At 40.5% G+C, this 20,490-nt stretch overlaps 1 protein-coding gene across 8 annotated transcripts in view; it reads right to left on the reverse strand.

Annotated features, from left to right (window-relative positions):
• The window catches only part of ANKS1B (ankyrin repeat and sterile alpha motif domain containing 1B), an 812,878-nt gene that overhangs the window by 687,789 nt on the left and 104,599 nt on the right, over window positions 1–20,490 (reverse strand). For all 8 annotated transcript variants that reach the window (XM_081080965.1, XM_081080961.1, XM_081080962.1 and 5 more), the window contains exons 2-4: window positions 15,697–15,777; window positions 7,388–7,544; window positions 4,495–4,791 (exon numbers count right to left, since the gene is read on the reverse strand). In XM_081080965.1, coding sequence (XP_080937091.1) covers window positions 4,495–4,791; window positions 7,388–7,544; window positions 15,697–15,777 — 535 coding nt within the window. The remainder of the gene's footprint in view (window positions 1–4,494; window positions 4,792–7,387; window positions 7,545–15,696; window positions 15,778–20,490) is intronic.

Below are 20,490 nucleotides of genomic sequence, written 5' to 3' on the forward strand. Positions count from 1 at the left end.
TCCCTCTCCCTTCCTCTCTGTAAAATATCAATAAAATATATTTTTTTAAAAAGAAGACATTCCAGTCTCACCCATTATCCCAGGCAACATCTAGTCAGTCCCTGACACAGAGCCACTTAACTGACTTACAACTGACTCCAGAAGAATGAGAGAACCTTGCCAAGATGGAAGAACTACCCAGATGAGCTCAGACTAAACCACCAACCCCCAATATTATGAGCTAAGTACACAGTCACGATGTGAAGCCATTCAGCTTGGGCATAGTTTGTTATGCAGCAATAGCTTACTAATACACAGGGGAGAAAATCACAACCTGACGGGAACCAGAAGAGTCTCTAAAAGATAAGAATGCTACCACTGACTTGGGAGCCAAAAAACAGTCAGAAAAGAATAAAATTGTCTTTTAAAAGTTTTGGTAACTTGAGACAGATAATAAAAGCAGGTTACTCTTTCCTTGTGGAGAAACAAAATATATCCTAATGTTACCCATCCTTCAAAGCTCAACTCAAACCACTTCTCCAAAAAGCTTATTTCCGATAGCCTTAGGTACAATGATCTTTCCTTCATTAGTTATGTACATACAGCCCATTGTTGTGAAAACAGGCCTGGACTTGAATCAGTAAGTCTAAATTCACATTCTGGGTGTATCAGCTATGATCCTTTGGCAAGTTTCTTAAATCTTTGAATCTGATTGCTCATATCTTAACTGGAAGTTAACAGCTCTCATTCCCTCAGGACAGATGTGGAGAACTGGATTCTAAATGTGGTGACATATTAAACACAAAGTACATACTCAAAATGTTCAAGTGCATTTATTTCATTCATTCACTCGTTCAACTTTGATGGATTCCTCGTGTGTGCTAGTTACTAGAACAAAAGAAACAATTACTAAGGTACCACACACAACTGCCATCTAAGAATAATTTTTCATGTATATAGCCCTCAAATTAGAATGAGGTTAGAGATCATGCCTTATATCTCTACATACTTCCCAAAAGTGTGTGATGGGGTGCCTTGAACTTAGTAGTTACAAAAATACTTACAGACAATTTGACTAATCAAAAAATGGTATGATTTCTACATATAATGTTTTTTTTCTTTTTTTCAATATATATATATACTAGAGGCCCAGTGCACGGATTCCTGCACCGGTGGGGTCCCTCGGTGTGGCCTGCAGATATCGGGCCAAAATAGGCAGTCCAACGCTATCTGCCACTCCTGCGCATCCTGGCCCCGCTGCGTCTGCCACCGCCACCACTCGGTAGGCTGGCTGCTGCTCTACTGCGGTCTCTGAGTTGAGGCAGCCAGCCATGAGCCCTGTGTCTGGTGCCCGTTGGTCAGCAGAGCGGCGCTCCCACTGTGGGAGCACACTGACCACCAGGGGGCAGTTCCTGCTTTGAGAGTCTGCCCCCTGGTGGTCAGTGCACATCATAGCAAACAGTTGCTTAGGGTTTTATATATATACTAGAGGCCCGGTGCACAAAAATTTGTGTACTCGGAGGGGAGGGGGGTCCCTCAGCCCGGCCTGTGCCCTCTCACAGTCTGGGACCCCTCGGGAGATAACGACCTGCTGGCTTAGGCCTGCTCCCGGGTGGCAGAGGGCAGGCCCAATCCCTAGGTGCAGCCCCTGATCGGGCTCAGAGCTGGGCCGATTGGGGAGTTGGGGCGCCGCCACCTGTCATGCACAGAGCAGGGCAGATTGGGAGGTTGCGATGCCACACTCAGTCATGCTCAGGGTAGGGCCGATTGGGGGTTGGGGCACCACCCCCCGTCACACTCAAAGCAGGGTTAATGGGGAGGTTGCGGCGTCACCCAGTCACGCAAAGAGCAGGGCCAATCAGGGGGGTGGGGCACTGCCCCCTGTCACGCACAGAGCAGGGCCCATCAAGGGGTTGGGGATCTCCCCCCGTCAAGCACAGAGCAGGGCGGATCAGGGGTTTGGGGTGCCGCCCTCTATCACCCACAGAGCAGGGCCGATCAGGGAGTTGGGGAGCCGCCACTCTCACACTCAGGGCAGGGCCGATGGGGAGGTTATGGCTCTACCCCATCACACACAGAGCAGGGCCGATCAGGGGGTTGGGGCACCGCACCCTGTCACACACAGAGAAGGGCCGATCAGGGGGTTGGGGCGCCACACCCTGTCACACACAGAGTAGTGCCGATCAGGGGGTTGGGGCACCGCAGCCTGTCACACACAGAGCCGCAGGGCGATCAGGGGGTTGGGGAGCTCCCCCCATCAGGCACAGAGCAGGGCTGATCAGGGGGTTGGGGCGCCACACCCTGTCACACACAGAGCAGGGCCGATCAGGGGGTTGTGGCCCCACCCCCTGTCACACACAGAGCCGCAGGGCGATCAGGGTGTTTGGGCGCTGCCCCCTATCACACTGATCCCGGTGCCGGGAGGCCTCTCAGCTCCGCTGATCCTGGTGCTGGGAGGCCTTGTGGCTCCACTGATCCCGGTGCTGGGAGGCATATTACCCTTTTACTATATAGGATAGAGGCCTGGTGCACGGGTGGGGGCCGGCTGGTTTGCCCTGAAGGGTCAGGGTGGAGGGTCCCCACTGGGGTGCCTGGCCAGCCTGGGTGAGGGGATGATGGCTGTTTGCAGCTGGTCATACACCCTTCAGGGTGGGGGTCCACACTGTGGTGCCTGGCCAGTCTGGGTGAGGGGCTGAGGGATATTTTCAGGCTGGCGGGTGGCTGAAGCTCCCAACCGCTCCTTTTTTTCTTTTTTTTTTTTTATTCTGGGCCAGCTTTAGCTTTGAGGCTTAGCTCCAGCTCTGAGGCCTCTGCTGCTGAAAGCAGGTATCTTGTTTGTTTGGGTTCTATAATCGAAACACTGTATCAACTCCAGCTCTGAGATCCCAGCTGGCTGAAAACAGGTTTCTGGGGTTTTGTTTAGCTTCTATATTTGTAACAATGTTTCAAACTGCAAGCTCAGAGGCTGGCAAGGCAGGCGGGAAACATTGGTTTCCTCCGTCACTGAAGCAAGCAAGCCTCATGTTCACTTCAAGCTGCCTGGCTGCCGGCCGCCATCTTGGCTGGCAGTTAATTTGCATATCTCACTGATTAGCCAATGGGAAGGGTAGCGGACGTATGCTAATTACCATGTTTCTCTTTTAATAGATAGGACTAGAGGCCCAGTGCACAAAAACTTATTCACTCCGGAGGGGGGTCCCTCAGCCTGGCCTATGCCCTCTCGCAGTCTGGGACCCCTCAGGGGATGACCATCTGCTGGCTTAGGCCCACTCTCCGGGGGATTGGGCCTAAGCTGGCAGTCAGACATCCTTCTGGCAGCCCAGCAGCCCTCGGGGAATGTCCACTTGCCACCAGGGAGCAGGCCTAAGCTAAGGTCGGACATCCTTAGCGCTGCTGAGGAGGCGGGAGAGGCTCCCACCACCACCGCTGTACTGGCAGCCGTCAGCCCGGCTTCTGGTTGAGCAGAGCTCCCACTGTGGGAGCGCACTGACCGCCAGGGGGCAGCTCCTGCATTGAGCGTCTGCCCCCTGGTGGTCAGTGTGTGTCATAGTGACCAGTCATTCCCAGTCGTTCTGCTGTTAGGGTCAGTTTGCATATTACCGTTTTATTATATAGGATAGAGGCCTGGTGCATGGGTGGAGGCCGGCTGGTTTGCCCTGAAGGGTGTCCCGGATCAGGGTGAGGGTCCCGCTGGAGTGCCTGGCCAGCCTGGGTGAGGGGCTGATGGCTGTTTGCAAGCTGGTGAAGCCCCCCCCCCCAAGTGGGGACCCTCACCCCATGGAGGTTTGGCCAGTCTGGGTGAGGGGCTGATGGCTGTTTTCAGGCTGGCCACACCCCCTTTAGGGTGAGGGGCCCCCACTGGGGTGCCTGGCCTGTCTGGGTGAGGGGCTGAGGGCTGTTTTCAGGCTGGTCAAGCCCCACAGCGACGGAAGCTCCCAGCCTCTCCATTTTTTCTTTTTCTTTTTTTATTCTGAGATTTATTTACCTTCTATAATTAAAACTTTGTAGCCTTGAGTGGAGCTCAGAGCTGGCTGCGGCAGGTGGGAAGCTTGGCTTCCTCCATCACTGGAGCAACCAAGCCTCCTGCTCGCTCCAGCTCCGTGGCTGCCGGCCGCCATCTTGGTTGGGTTACTTTGCATATAGTCACTCTGATTGGCTGGTGGGCATGGCTTAAGGTGTCATGAAGGTACGGTCAATTTGCATGTTTGTCTTTTATTATATTAGATATATTTTTTTAAAAATTTCCAAAAGGAAGAAGAGGAAGAGGGAGAGAGAAACATCAATGATGAGAGATAATCATTGATCAACTGTATCCTGCACGCCCCCTAAGGGGGATACAGCCAGCAACCCAGGTATGTGCCCTGACCAGAATGGAACTGTGACCTCTTGGCTCATAGGTGGATGCTCAACCACTGAGCCACGCTGGCTGGGCTCTATATATAACCTATAACATCTGCATCCCAAAGCAACACTAGAACACCATCACTTTTAAAGCCCAGCTAACAGAAGACTCACCTGACAGCTCACATCCATTCCTGCTTCCAACAGCACCTGAACGACTGCTTTGTGGCCGTTGCGTGCGGCAAGGTGTAGCGGAGTGTGCTTGCGAGTGTTGCAGCTCATTAAGTTAGGGTGTGCCCTGATGATCATTTTGACTACTCTCAGCCGTCCGTAAAGCGCCGCCAGGTCCAAAGGTGTTTCCAGCTTGCTGTTCCTGATGGTGGGATCCGTGAGCTCATCCAGGAGAACGGCCACGACTTCCGAGTGTCCGTACTGAGCTGCACAGTGTAGGGCAGTTTCATTCTCATTGTTCTGTTAACACAGATGCATAAAACGCACGTTTTCAGAAACTCAATTCCTTATCAAAATGTAAACTCCGTCATCTAAAACCTCAGGTGCTTTGAAAATATGTTTAAGGTTTATCTATTTTGCTAAGAATTCCTAATAGAATTTTATATCTGATAAAAGTATGCATCATTGATTGCATCAAAAATATCACATTTGATTTTTATCACTTCAATAGGGAAAAAAATCTAACTTTTCCCTACATTATTTATTCCAATTTCCAAGAGTGATAAATGATTTAGCCATGTTAGTCAGCGGCCCTGCTGGGCCCAGATGGTCGGTGTTTCAGTGTGATCTGCACTGTGCATCGCGCCTCCATGACATTTGTTAATGAGAGAGATTAATAACAATTATAACACACTTTCCATAGCCTGGCTTTCCAAAAGACAAATGAGTTCGTCAATTCTTTTTTTTTTTTAAGTACACTGATGCTATCTCAACAGAACTTCTTTTATAAAAAAAAAAGTATATATTTTTTACTGATTTCTGAGAGGAAGGGAGAGGGAGAGCAAGATAGAAGCATCAATGATGAGAGAGAATCATTGATCGGCTGCCTCCTGCATTCCCCCTATCGGGGATCGAGCCTGCAAGCCAGGCATGTGCCCTGACTGGGAATCAAACCCTGACCTCCTGGTTCATGGGTCAAAGCTCAACTCCTGAGCCACACCGGTCAGGTGTGGCTTCTTCTTTATATGCTTAGTTTAGGACTTCTGTTCAGCTAGTCCTCAGATGGTTCACCAGGTTGGCTGTTCTGTATTTAGCTATAAATTTGATGTGGTCATGGGAGGAGGAGAGCACAGCATCCACCTACTCTGCTATCTTGACTGGCGTCCCCCACTAATCAGTAAATTTTTGACAATGAAAGCCTTACAGAGAGGTCTCCCAAATTAAGTTTCATTTTATTTTCCATATAAGAGAGTGAAGACATACGGGTGCCCTAATATGAAACCAAATAGAAACCAAAACACAAAGTATAGAAGTGAAAAAAGAATCTCCTTGGGAAAGACTTTTTTTATATTTTAATTGAACTGTTCAACATCACACAAAACAAGTGTTTCTCTTTAAAACATACCACTGCAGTCATACCCCATTTAAAATTGTCAAGTTTCAAATATAAATGAATTCTAGGTGTGTTTTTTCTTATTTTCATGTCATTTAAAAAATATTTTGTTTGTAAAAACTAATATACTCTTGTTTAACCTTGGATTATTTTTCCATCTTATTTCAGGTTTGCTTTGGGGCATTCAGACAATTATTCAGAATAACCACCAGATGGCTCATACTACAAATGATCTTTTAACTTCTGGTTTTCTGAAGAAGAGAACAGCATTCTCATACATTTCCTTTTAGTATGATACACTGAGCCATATCTGCCTTTTTTAAGATCAGATTTATATGTTTACTCTCATAAAAAATATTCTGCATTTTTAACCTGTAAACACAGACATTTTTATTGTGATAAGTCTTAATAAGACATTTCCAATTAATAAAACATTTTTCTTGATTAGTTCTTCCTATTGTATTTTGGAAAAATAAACTTTTTTTCTTCCTTTTGCTGTTTATAGCTAGTGATAGTGTTACTTTTTACTCTTTAGTCTGAATTTCATCCAAGGGCCTGCAAGGTCTGTATCTATTTAAACAATATGCTAATTATACTTTATTAGATGTGCCTGCCCTAGAGTAACCTACTTGCATTGATGTTGGACAGCTGCCAACCTGCAGCTTAATGCCATGGTTGAAATTCAATTGTTGGACTGCATGCTGGTTTTCAAATATTGTTTTACAAAATGGGAACAGTAGGGGGCATGCAGAGCTAAGATGTTTGTTATCATACTGCTTTAGGGGACTTTATTCTGCTTTCTGGAATGTGTGGTCTTATTTATTTAGAATACTGACAATGGCCTTCCTCTTTTAATATGTCTGTTTTGAGTAATACGAATATTATGCACTTGCAAATATTATATATAAGTTTACCTGTGGTATCAACTGCTGTTAGTGTTTTACTCAACTTACTCTAGGCATATGTATATATTTACGTATATAGAAAAATTTTAACTTGATTTGTGACTAGCAACTCTATACATTGTATTTTGATTCGCAAAAGGTACTTACTGTGCAGGTGCTATGTAAATGGTAAAGCACTATACAAACGATAGTTATCATTACTTCCCTAGCATTTAAATTTTTACTAAGAAAAGCTTTAATTCACATTATCCCCGTTCTACCTTTAAATATTCAAGAGCTATAAAATCGACGCTTATATAAGGCAGGCAAAAATATCACAACTACTTCCTTTAGGTGGGGTTTTCTTGTTAACAAATATCTTAACAAATGCCCATATTAGTGCCTATGTACTGTATACAAATGCCAAAGAAATTTTCAAATTTCCCTTCAGCAAATTCAGTAGTGGAAAAGTCTTTGGCAGGGTAAAGACAGAAGTAATCAAATTTTTTCACATTCATTTTTTAATCTCATTTTAAAATAACTTAAGTTTTCACTTGTGGCTTTGCCTTCTCAAAACTCTAGAAAAAATATAGCATGAGCAAACATTTGACAAGTGCACCTGTTCATTGACTCGGGAATGCGATGGCCCATGATGAATAAGAATCTTCACAATTTCCTCATCTCCTTTCCAGGCAGCCAGGTGAATAGGGAAATAGCCCTTGTTGTCTGCTACATTTGTGGATGCCTCATATTGAAGTAGTTTGAGAACTATTTCCCTAAGAAGAAAAAGAAGAAGAAGAAGAAAAGTACACAACAGAAAAGAAAATGTGCTGAACAACACAGATTTTATTAAGTAGATCATTATTAAAGTATAGTAGATGGTGGGTGGCAATTTAGCATAATAATCCAAGGTACTGAGGTGTAAAATTGGGTTTAAGAATCTGCTTATTGAACATCTGGCTGTTGTACTTACCTGAAAAATCAACACTGCCACACACTCACACAGAGTGTTGACTAACCAATGAAACGACTTAATAGAAGTCATTGGGGGGGGGGGGAATTATCTAATTTCATTAACCGAATGAACTAAGTAAAATAATTTAAAAGTATACCTCTTCCTGTGTTTTTTTTCTTAATGTAGTTCTTTCCAGATAGCCTATACCTGAGATTTAGCCTAAAGAAAAACCTGAGGTACAAACAAACTCCTTGCTTATTTTTTTAAAAAAGTTATTATACTACCAGCAGACATTGAGGGAGTTTATGTATCATTCCTATTGAGAACTGCAATATGTAACTGAAGATACATACACTGTACAAGAGAAAGCAGACAGCACAGTAAGAAAGGGACTTTTAAGGTTTAGCTGCAGTACAAGCCCAAGGTTGGGGGTGTGGAGTTTAATTCATTTTCAGCCATAGCACACAATATACTTTGAATATGTATTGTCCATACTTCTGCACTCATTCACCTTTGTCCTCTCAAGCCTAAGAAATCATTTCAAGAGGTAAATTCATTTATGCGACAAGTGCTATCATTGATGCAATTTCAGTACATACTCAATATATCCTACCTATAGGATTTTGTACTAAATCCCACCAGGTTTTCAAAGTAAAAATTCTAAATTGCAATACTCAACCTCAGGCAGAATTAATTCATCATTACTAGTATAATTACATTGAACTTTGCAACAAACAATCAAAAACAACTGAGCAACTATATTTTCATTTGGATGCATTTAAAAAGCAAATTCTATTAATTCACTAAATGAAATCCTAGATAGATAAACAAACACGTGCAGACAGACAATCACAACATATTCTAAAGTTGTTTCACAACATATTCTAAAGCAGACAGACAATCACAACATATTCTAAAGTTGTTCAAATCACCAGTGGTGAGGATGAATGTAACATAAAGACCTACACTTAAATATTTCATAAAGCCAGGCTTTAAATGTAACAAATGAGAAAAGGTGGAGGAAATTTGAATAGGAGTTAGAATTCTGATAGCCCACTGTAGGGGTTTAGAATAATGTGCCTTTGTGATATGTGGATTTTTTTGAACTAAAGGCAATTGAGATCTTGTGGGCTTAAAGGAAACGTCTGCCCACCCCCACCACCCACCCACCGCCACCGCCTTACCCCAACTACCTAGAAGAACTGAAATTAGGGGCCCTGCCCATAGTAAGAGTTATCAGAGATAACCTCTTTTGACCTATCTGTATGGCAGGACAAATATCTAATTACTAAACACCTGGTTTTTTATTGGATCTGTGAATGTCCTCTTGTTCTGAAGCCTCAGGTGTCGAACTGCCTTCCTTAGCTCAGGATGTCATCTGTACCTCATTTTGCCTGTCTTCCTCTGAACAATTCATGATGTGGGGTCTCTGACTCTCATGTATGTGAGGTTCCCATACGTACGTATATAATTAAATTTGGTTGTTTTTCTCTTGTTAATAGTCTGCCTCATGTCAATTTGATTAGACCAGCTGAAAGCACCTGTAAGGATAGATAAAAATTTCTTCTTCCCCCACATCACAAAAAAATAAACATGACACAACACAAAATGACAGTAAATGATTAAAAAAAACAAAACAAAACACAATATTGCCCAGAATGTGGCCTGGACTTGTGAAGGAGAGCAGAATATACCACCCAAAAATATGCCTATTTGGCACAAGGATAATGTTAGGCTGATTACTTTTAAGATTGGGGGGAGCTCTGAAAGCTGAGAAGTTACTCTGTTGTAAGAGATGGTTACATTGATCAGGGAAGTGTCCATTTGTAAGGGTATCTCCCTCTGTGTACCAGCAGGAGAAAGCTGACTCGATCTCTATAAACTCCTATCAATGGGGAAGGCAGTGACCGAAAGCTGCAGACAACCCCGTACTCTTGTTGACTGTGCGTTTTCTGATAGCCCCCCATAACTGGCTCCCCCTCACTGCCCGGCGCCAACACCGTAAGTCTTCAGCTGGAAATGGCCTTTAAGGGAGTGGCTTTGGGGGAGTCACTCCGTTTTCCTGGGTCCCTACCACATAGACAGGAGTATCCACGTTATTACATTTCTGTTTTCTCTCCTGTTACGCTTTTCTTTTTTCTTTTTCTTTTTTTGTCATTGCTGTCGTTAATCCGCACCAAGGCTATTTTCCATTGATTCTTAGAGAGAGTGGAAAGGAGGGGGAGATAGAGAGAGGAACATCAATGCGAGAGAGACACATCGATTGGTTGCCCCCCCCCCCCGCCCCCGCCATGTGCCTCAACTAGGGCCAGGGATCGAGTCTGCAACCAAGGTTCGTGCCCTTGACCGGAACTGAACCTGCAATCCTTCAGTCTGTGGGCCAATGCTCTATCCACTGAGCCAAACTGGCCAGGGCCTGTTAATCTTTCTTATATCAACTTAATTATCAGACTAGCCGAATAACCTATAAGAAAAGAAGGAAAACTTTTTCCACCCCTGCACCACTTTCCAATATCTCGATCAGAAAAGAGTAATGTGCGTGTTTATGCAATGGCCTTTGGTGAACAATAAGATCTAATTAAATACTGTTATTTTTCTTTATGTTTTTAAAATTTTATTCACTTTATTAAATTTGTTTATTTTTTAATTTACATTTATTTTTAATTTTTATTTAAGTTGATCTTTTCATCTTATTCAGAGATATCAGCTAATGAACTGGCTTGGCTTAGATTTCTAATGTGAAAATATGTTTGTTAAATATAAGGTTATATCTCTAATCAAGTAAGTGCCTTACTGAATCATAAAATATTAATCAACAAATTGTCATTAGTCTTTTTTCTGATGTATCCATGTATGTCACATTTAATATGTACTACACAGGCCTTTTTCATCCAAAATCATTCAAATTAAATTTCAGGTACTTTCTATAATATCTAAATTTAAAAAGTAGTTAACACCAGGATCCCATCAAATCGGTAGTTTCTCTTTTTTAAAAAGTATTTTCTTAAAATCTCTTTTAAGTTATACCTTATAACTTCTAGAGGTATCAGCAAATAAATAGGTTGACTATGCTTGGTTACCTAGTATAAAATACTGAGTTATATTGATGAACAAGTCTGTAGAATAGGAAGCAGAGAAGTAATTCCTATTTATCTTCAACATTAAATGGCACTCTCTCTCATATGCAGCATTAATAAATAAGAAATGATTTAAAATTCTAAAGTAAATGTGATTGATGGGATCATAGAAAAAATAATTTCATTTCCCATGAGCTAAACAACATATAAAATAAATGTAATAATAATCCAATTCAAAGCAATGCAACATTTTGCAGCTTGAGGCTAATATATATAAGTTTGGGTAAAAATAGGAATTCTAAAAGTGTTGATTTTCACTACTATATCATTTTCTGATAGGTATAAATATACTGCCAATTAATATGAAATGTTTTTTAAGAAGTTTCAGTTTATGGTCAGAGTAAAATTAAACTAATTGGGAAGGTGCAAAATTCAAATTTTTTTACCTCAACAGCAAGTTTTCCTATAATTAAATTATAACCAAGGATTTTTTTTTTCTTTTAGGATTTTTTTATTGATTTAGAGAGAGAGAGGGAGCAGGACAAAGAGAGAGAAACATCAATGTGAGAGCGGAACGTGGATCGGCTGCCTCCTGCATGCCCCCTACTGGAGATCTAGCCTGCAACCTGGGCATGTACCCTGACCAGGAATATAACCAGCAACCTTTTGGTGCATGAGACGATGTCCAACCAACTGAGCCACACCAGCTAGGGCTAACCAAAAATATTTACTTTGTTCCATCTCCCTTTGCTTATTGGCAGTCAAAAGAACTTTGAAATAAATGCAAATCATCTTCATATGGATATGGTATTAACAAAACTAATGAAATTCTTAAATTCATGAAGGTTCTGTTAATTTCAGACTTTCTTGAAGATTTTACTTCTCCTTGATGGCAATAAAGTGGCAAATTTAAAGAATTTAAATTAGGGACCTTGCCTGAAATAAGAAGTATTACCAGAAATAACTTAGGACCTATCTCTATATAGGGCAGGGCAGACTTCTATTTACTGAACATCTGCTCTTCTTATCATACTGACAGTGACCTTTCTCCCCTCTGAAGGCCCAGGTACCTTACCTCATCCTTGGCTCAAATGTCACATATACCTCATTTTAACTTTCTGTCTTTGAATCTCTCACATATATGGGGTTCCCATACATATGTCTGCAGTAAATTTGGTTATTTTCTCTTGTTAATAATTTGTCTCATGTTGATTTGATTACTAGATGAGTCAGAAGAATATGGAATGATAAGAGTAAAATGCCTTCCACCCCACACTGGCTAATTACTATGTAAATTAAAAGAATCAAATTTGTAGTAAAGATACATGAGAGAGATAATGAATTTTCCATATTTAAAGAGAGAGAGTAATAATTAGGTCTACAGCCTATAATTTATCTATAATTGTTGCTACTGGATTTTGTTCTACTGACCATGATTTTTCTATCATGTGAAGGCAATAGTTTTCTAATTTTCAACTACAAATACCCCAAGAAATCATCAACAGAGTATATTTTCTATTGTGTCCTAATCTGGCTAAGTGGAGATGAATTGTCCATTATAAAATAATGTATTTCAGGTACAAAATGCTGCTCCACTTGTGGATTAACTAGTGTTGATAAACAAGTGCTACCAATAAAGCATACAAAATAAGAGGAAACGGGCTTAGTATGCAGTAAGAAGTCCTTAGATTATATGTTGGGAGTAGGAAAAAAGCCTGCATTCAAAGCAAAAGTAAAGTAACTACAGGACCCTGTAACATTATTTCTAGCTCTACGATTCCATAAACTTCAGCCTAAAAATCACAATGTTTATGGAAACCTTCTAGTGCTGATGGCTACAACAACAAGAGCAACCCACGTGGAAATGATGTGTTTCCATGCTGATTGCTAAGGCTCGCTTGGAAAGAATACAACACAATCAATAGTTCATTACCTATGCTAAGTGAGAACAGCAAAGGCAAAGAAAAGAAAAACCTGGCTCTGAGATAGATTCTATGACATTTTTTTCTCCTTCAAATGTCTTAAGACAATAGTAAAATTAGCATTCCATGTGAACACCCTAGTTGATGATAATGGGAGGCAGCCCAGAAATGCACAATGTGACAGAGAAAAGCCAGCGAGAGTTTAGGAAACTGATGTGCGTGTGGACAGAAAAGGGAGATAATGTAGAGTGTTGGTAAAATCATACACTTTAAACTACAACACTTAGGCTCTAAACACAACCCCACCTTAATATCTAAGTGGCCACTCAGTCACTTATCCAGAATGGCCTTATTTCTCCATCTATAAATGAGGGAAGTGAGGAGAGTAAGGTGAAATAAATGATCTCCAATTTTAAAAGTCCATGGGTAATTTAAATAATTTAAAATAGGGCAATCTTATACTTTAGATGAAAATCCAAATTTTAGAGTTGTAGTAGCATAACTGATCCACAAATAATACGAAAACAATATACCACAAAATATTATAATTGGAAGAAACAAGGAAAAATACCCAGTATATTAAACTGAGGCCTAGAGAGGTTAATTAAATGGCTCAAGGTCACATAACTAACAGAGATGGGAAGACAGGATTAGAAATTTCCTGTTTTCCAATGCCTATAGAATGACACTGAGTAAAATCTCTCTAGAAAATGTTAAAAAGGTCAATGAGATCTTCAGATAAGCAAAGCAAAGATATATAATTCTCAGAGAATATCTGCAATTAGAGAGGTCTTAAAAAAATACCTAGATATCTCTTTATGATGAGCTTAATAAATGCTATTCAATGCACTTAAATTAGCTTCACTTTGTACATTGCCAACAGGAACTAAAAATTATGCATTGAACCAAAGAGCAATGTATCTCAATGATTAGAATTTCATAGGCCATTATGGATACATCATTAACGTTTACTAAACACAGAAAATCAAGGAGGGGTGTGAATGCTAATCCATTTGGGGACAACATTCTTTTGAGAAGTGCTTATACTGGCAAGCTGAGATAAAAGAAAAAAAAAGGAGAATAGGTCACATGGTCAGGCCTCAGATCTTAGGTCAGTTATTTGTCAGCTGGTGTTCCCAACTAGAACGTCCCAAAATCTAAACCTAAGATGGCCCGAGAGGCCGTCAGCATTGAGCACTTTGGGCTGATTTAATCTGGCTTCATTCCTGACGAGCCACATTGTATATGGCACAAAGAAAAATAAATAGCAATTCCTTTAAAACACTCAGATCGTAAGGATCTGGACACATATTCCACTCTACAGAAGGACAGCAATATAGTTGAGAAAGACCTGGCAAAATAAAACAGTTCTAAGTTAGATGACATAAAATAGGGAGCGGATGAAAAACATATATAATTTGGAAATACTGATACTAAGAATCCAAGTGATGCCAAAACCAGTTTGGCTCAGTGGATAGAGCGTCAGCCTGCGGACTGAGAGGTCCTGGGTTCGATTCCGGTCAAGGGCATGTACCTGGGTTGCGGGCACATCCCCGGTGGGTGATGTTTCTAACTCTCTCTATCTCTCTCCCTTCCTCTCTGTGAAAAATCAATAAAATATATTAAAAAAAAAGAAAAAGAAAACGGCAGGAAATGTAGTGAGAATCTATTTCCTTTAAAAAAAAAAAAAAAGAATCCAAGTGATGAGACATTAAGTTTATGATATTTTATGTACTTCAGATGGCTGTCCAAAGAGAATGTTAGATTTATGCAATAATTTTTAAATAAATAAAAGGTATAGTGAAACATAATTTTTAAAAATGGTAAGTTTCCTGTGTGAGAACTATTAGACCATAAAATGTGATCAAATATGACTAAGTCGCTTGTGTCTCAATTCAAAGTTAAAAAAAAAAAAAGGTGGGAAAGCAAAAAGTAAGTAGAATTTTAAGGCAGTAATTACCACCTTTAATAAACTAAAGTGAGCCTGGCTGGCATGGCTCAGTGGTTGAGCAGTGACCTATGGCCCGGTCAGGGCACATGCCTGGGTTGTGAGTTCAATCCCCAGTGTGGGGTGTGCAGGAGGCAGTCGATCAATGATTCTCTCTCATCATGGATGTTTCTATCTTTCTCTGCTTCTCCTTTCCTCTCTGAAATCAATTAAATACACACACACACACACACACACACACACACATATATTTAAAAAAAAAAAAAAACTGAAGTGAAATGAAATTATCCAGACTTGGGAAGACCAACTTGGATCATGAGAACAAAGGAAAAACAGACAGGAGGAAGAGACACGTGAAAAGTGTCACTTTTCATCTGAATCATTCGGAGAACGCCTCACACTTTGACTGTCACTAACCCAGGAGGTTACCTCACTAAAACACTGGGAATGGAATGGTTGCTATGGTTACACATTCTTTTGCTCTTCATACTGTACACTATCACGTTCTTTGAAGCATAATTCCATAGGTTACACAAGTTTAAAACCAGAAAGACCATCATGAATGACAAAGAAAAGGCACGTTAGCTAAATTTGAAGGATTCTGGAGTGGTTTGTGTAAGTGTCCGTGGCTCATAACAGCAAGAATCTATTAAGATCTCGCTCCTTGTGAATAATTCCATGTTAGGTGAAGACACCAAAAAGGTAGGGTGGTGTTATTAAGTGGTTTGATCCCATTCCCTCCCCAAAGCTACACATGACTAGCATGTCCTGTCACTTCTTTCATTTTCTCCCTGTGTGACATCTGACTAGTTTAGAGCAGGTCTCTACGTTTACACTCTGCACATAATCATCCTCAGCAACGTTCCTACCAAGTTCAACGTGTAGGTGTTGCTACCTGATGCCTCTCCGAGTTTCTGTAAGCCCAGGGGACTCATGGCAACATGAGACGGCTATCGTCAGACATAATTAACTCCATCACATGTAACGAAATACACAAGGATTCCAGACCAAATAAGTGGCACTTACTTATGTCCATTTAAGGCCGCATGGTGTAAAGCAGTGTAACCCGAACTGTCTGTGCAGTTCACATTGGGGCCTCGCCAGATGCTGCAAATAGAGCAGAAGCGCAGAGTTAGCGGTTAAGCAGAATCGTGCTTTAGAAAACAGAAGGATGGTCCCACAGCCAGCAGCCTGTGGCACATGAAAAGTCTAGTCATGTGAAAAATGACTGCCGTCTTTCATACACCCCCCTCAGATCAGTAACTTCATTTATTTGATTCAAGGAAATTATTAGGGAATATAACTTCCTCCAGAAATTATTAGCAAATGCAGGCCCTCTGCCAAAATCTGGATCCGCCCTAGCCGGTTTGGCTCAGTGGACAGAGCGTCAGCCTGAGGGCTGAAGGGTCCCAGGTTCGATTCCAGTCAAGGGCACATGCACGGGTTATAGGCTCAATCCCCAGTAGGGGGCGTGCAGGAGGCAGCGGATCAGTGATTCTCTCTCATCATTGATGTTTCTCTCTCTCCCTCTCCCTTCCTCTCTAAAATTAATAAAAATAGTTTTTTAAAAATAACTGGATCCAGCATTTCCCTATTACTTGATACCATTACTCAAATATTGGAAGCAATTTACCATCAGCTACCATATTATAGACTAAAGACTAAGGATTTATGACACCTGCCCCTTCCCGTTTAACACACTATTCTGAGATGGCACTGATTTATGTCACTTTTAGGATTACTTTTGCATTATGGGAAGAATATCCTGGAGATAACGTGTAACTATATAGAAGAATCCATTGTAACCTTGATCACTAAAGTTACAGAAACTATTTTTAGCTATTGAGTAAATAAGGCATTGAAAGACACTTTTCCAAAAGTAGACCAAAAAATGGCTTTATCTAATGCTCACGATGATATTAAAGCCATCCAAACTAACATCTAATAACAAGTTAATTCATGTATTCGCAAAATATTGATTGTACCCCAACTGCATGTTACATATTAAACTTAGGCACTGAGAGTAGAAAATCATCACTCAAGGTCCTTCTTCACAAGAACAGGGTCTACTCTAGACATATAAACTCACAATTACAAAGCAGTAAGATACCTGAAGTACCAGAGAGCACACAGGCTTCTCTGAGAAATAAATAGCTGTTCCCGATGAGAGATCATAACTGAATTAAACTAAGGCGGGACGACAAAAATGAACAGAATGTACTTATTCAAATGTAATTAAAAGGATACTTTTTTTCTTTTTCAATTACAGCTGACATTCCATATTATTTCATATTTGTTTCAGATGTACAGCAGAGTGGTTAGACAATTATATAATTTATGGAGTGATCCTCCTGATAGGCCTAGTACCCACCTGGCAACGTATATAGTTATTACAATATTATTGAGTACATTCCCTATGCTGTACTTTACATCTCCATGACTATTTCGTAGCTTCTTAATCCCTCCACCTTTTTCATGTGGCATCGCCCTCCAATCCAGCAACTCTCAGTTCTCTGTATCTATGAGTCTGTTTCTGTTTGTTCATTTCTTTTGTTCTTTACATTCCACATACAAGTGAAAAGACATGGTCTTTTTCTTTCTCTTTCTGACTTATTTTCTTAGCATAATACCCCCTGGGTCCATCCATGTTGTCCCAAATGAACACTACCTGATTTTAAGGCTATAATAAATCTCTAGTAAACAAGACAGATAGCTTGGTATTGGAGGAAAGACTGAATGAAGGAACAGAAAGTCAATTTAGACTTTCACACATATATGCAATTGATTTTTTACAAAGGTGCAAAGGCAATTCATTAAAGAAATGAATTAGCAAAAAATTGTTCTGGAACAAATGCATATCCTTAGGCCAAAATAAATAGAGTCTTGATTCCTACCTTGCCACATACCAAGATTAACTTTAAAATGAATCAGAGCTCTGGCCAGGTAGCTGGGTACATTGGGTACATACATAGGTTGAGGGTTCAATCCCTGGTCGGGGTGCATACAGGAGGCAACCAATCGATGGTTCTCCTCTCTCTCTCTCTCTAAAACATATTCTTAGTTAAAGATTTTTTTAAAAAAATCAAACTGCAGAATATTGTGTATGTTAATATTCTAAATGTTTTATGTACATGTATTAAGTCATTTATAGCCATACAACTATAAAACAGATACTATCCTTTTTTTAATTAAACTGATTGGGATGACATTGGTCAGCATGAACTTATAGGTTTAAGATACTATTCTTGCCCTAACTGGTTTGGCTCATTGGATAGAGCATCGGCCTGCGGACTCAAGGGTCTCAGGTTCGATTCTGGTCAAGGGCATGTACCTTGGTTGCAGGCACATCCCCAGTAGGGGGTGTGCAGGAGGCAGCTGATCGATGTTTCTCTCTCATCGATGTTTCTAACTCTCAATCCCTCTCCCTTCCTCTCTGTAAAAAATCAATAAAAAAAATTTAAAAAAAAAAGATACTATTCTTATTCTCACTGTACAGATAAGAAAGATTTGCATTAACATAGAAAAATGCATGCAAAAATACATTATTCACCTCTAAATTATTTGAAGAGTCAAAATTATCACGTAATTCTTCAAGGAAATACAAAAAAGACAATAAAATACAAGAAGAGAAAAGCCTAGGTTTGCTCTAGGTTGTGAAGAGCCTGATAACATGTCAAGAAGCTTAGTCTTGATTCTATAGGCAACTTGGAGCTAGAGGGTTATCACAGAGATACTAAGCATGTTTCTGACATGATCAGGTCATGAGGGCTCTAGTGGCAGCTGGAAGGGAAACAGTGAACAAGTTGGCGGCAGGGAGTCAGGTTCGTTGTCTGTTTTTACAGTCTCAGGAAGAAACAAAGGAATTTGGACGAATGGAGATACAGTGGTGGATAGAGAAGAGGGAGAAATTCAAATAGGTATGTCTAAAATAAAACCTAAGGGAAATGGTATCCACACGATAGGCTAACAGTCAAAGGCTCCCACCATAAGTGAAATGCATGGATGATGAGATATCTTCGTGAAAGCAGTGGTGTCTTGTGGGGAAAGGCAAGTTTCCTTTAAAGCAGACTTGAACACTAGGTTGCTCCAGAATACCTCTGGCACAGGATAGAAAAAAAAAAGAGAGAAAATACTGTAAATTAACTCAAATTACTTTTTAAACTTCCTGTATGTTATGAGACCTCATAAATATTTAGGAAGGAAAGATATTGATATTCATAACTAAAATAGATTCAGGGTCGATAGATTTCATTTACCTATACCATCTCAGTTCCCCATTACCAGAAAAACAAGGAATTCATTATATTAGTATGAAAAAAATATCTCCAATGTATTTCTCATTTCCTAAACAGAATGGAAGCGGATAGACTTTTTTTAAAAAAACAAGGAGGTTTAGAATAGAAATTTAGCATTTGTATATAAATATATCTGACTGCACCTATTACCAGAGCCTCTAGGCACATATCCATATATTCATAGAACATACACACACGTTTTAAACACTATAAATAGGCCAGACCCAAAACTTCCAATTAAAGGCTTACTTTAAATAAACCTTGATGTTTAAAAGCTCAATCGGTGAGCTAATACCATTCCAGCTTTTTGCACTGCCCTCCTCTAGTTTCTCTTTGATGATCCTGGGACTTAAAAAGAGGGCCTGTGTTAACTTAAGGCTGTTCTGCAAAATGCAAGAGTTCTAAGTACCTTTAAGGATGTCTCAAAAAGTTTTAAATAATTAATTACATATTTATTCAAAAAAAGGCAATTTATAGATCCTTGGTCTTTAATATATTTGTATTGATTTCAGAGAGGAAGGGAGAGGGAGAGAGAGATTGAAATCAATGATGAGAGGGAATCATTGACTGGCTGCCTTCTGCGCACCCCCCACTGGGGATCGGGCCTGCAACCCAGGCAGGTGTCCTGACAGAAATTGTACCATGACCTCCTGGCTCAGAGGTAGATGCTCAACCACTGAGCCACGCCTACCAGGCATCTTCGGTCTTATTGTAACATACACACAATCTCATCTCCTATACCTACTTGTCAATATTTTTTCATTTTTTATGTGAGAAATCTTGCCCAGAATGAATGCTCAGAAATCCCCAATGACCAAAGATTCAATTTCCTTTGTTATACTATTTGTACTAATATAACAAATAGTTATATCCAATGATTAGTATGTTTTAAAACAAATATAAACAAAATAGGTTTTCCACAGAACTTTCAAATGACCAGACATTCATCAAAGTTTTCACATATTAAAGAAGATTATTCCTAAATAAATAAAAAACCTGAGTTTGTTGGGCCAATATTCATATGTATAGCAAATAAGATTTAGGCACAGCTACTCCACAAATTGATCGTCATTATGCCCTCTACCAACCTATGGGAAATATTCATCAGGAGCCACATAAGAGTGCTCAGCATTTCTTAATTCTCATCTGGCTCATGACACTTGAGATCACTCCAGGGCTTCAGATACAGAAACTCATACAGAAGGTGCATTGAGTGCCGCAGGCCAGGTCAGAGTATGTAGGAATGGTCTTCTGACAAATCAGATCATTTCAAGCATGCAAAACAAAGTCCCTATTTTTTTCAATTTGTATCTTAATATTCCACTCCCATGTTTGCAAGAATTGGACTGATGTGCACAAGCTATTGAGTACTGTACGTGAAACTGAGGATCCTTATGAGTTTGATTAAATTTAGCTTTAAATCCTAGCTCTAAAAATCATCTCTCTCTTCTCTTTCTCTCCCTCTCCCTCTCCCTCTCCCTCTCCCTCTCCCTCTCCCTCTCCCTCTCCCTCTCCCTCTCCCTCT

This window comes from Myotis nattereri (genome assembly GCF_964212035.1).
Source record: "Myotis nattereri genome assembly, chromosome: 2".
Lineage (NCBI taxonomy): Eukaryota > Metazoa > Chordata > Mammalia > Chiroptera > Vespertilionidae > Myotis > Myotis nattereri.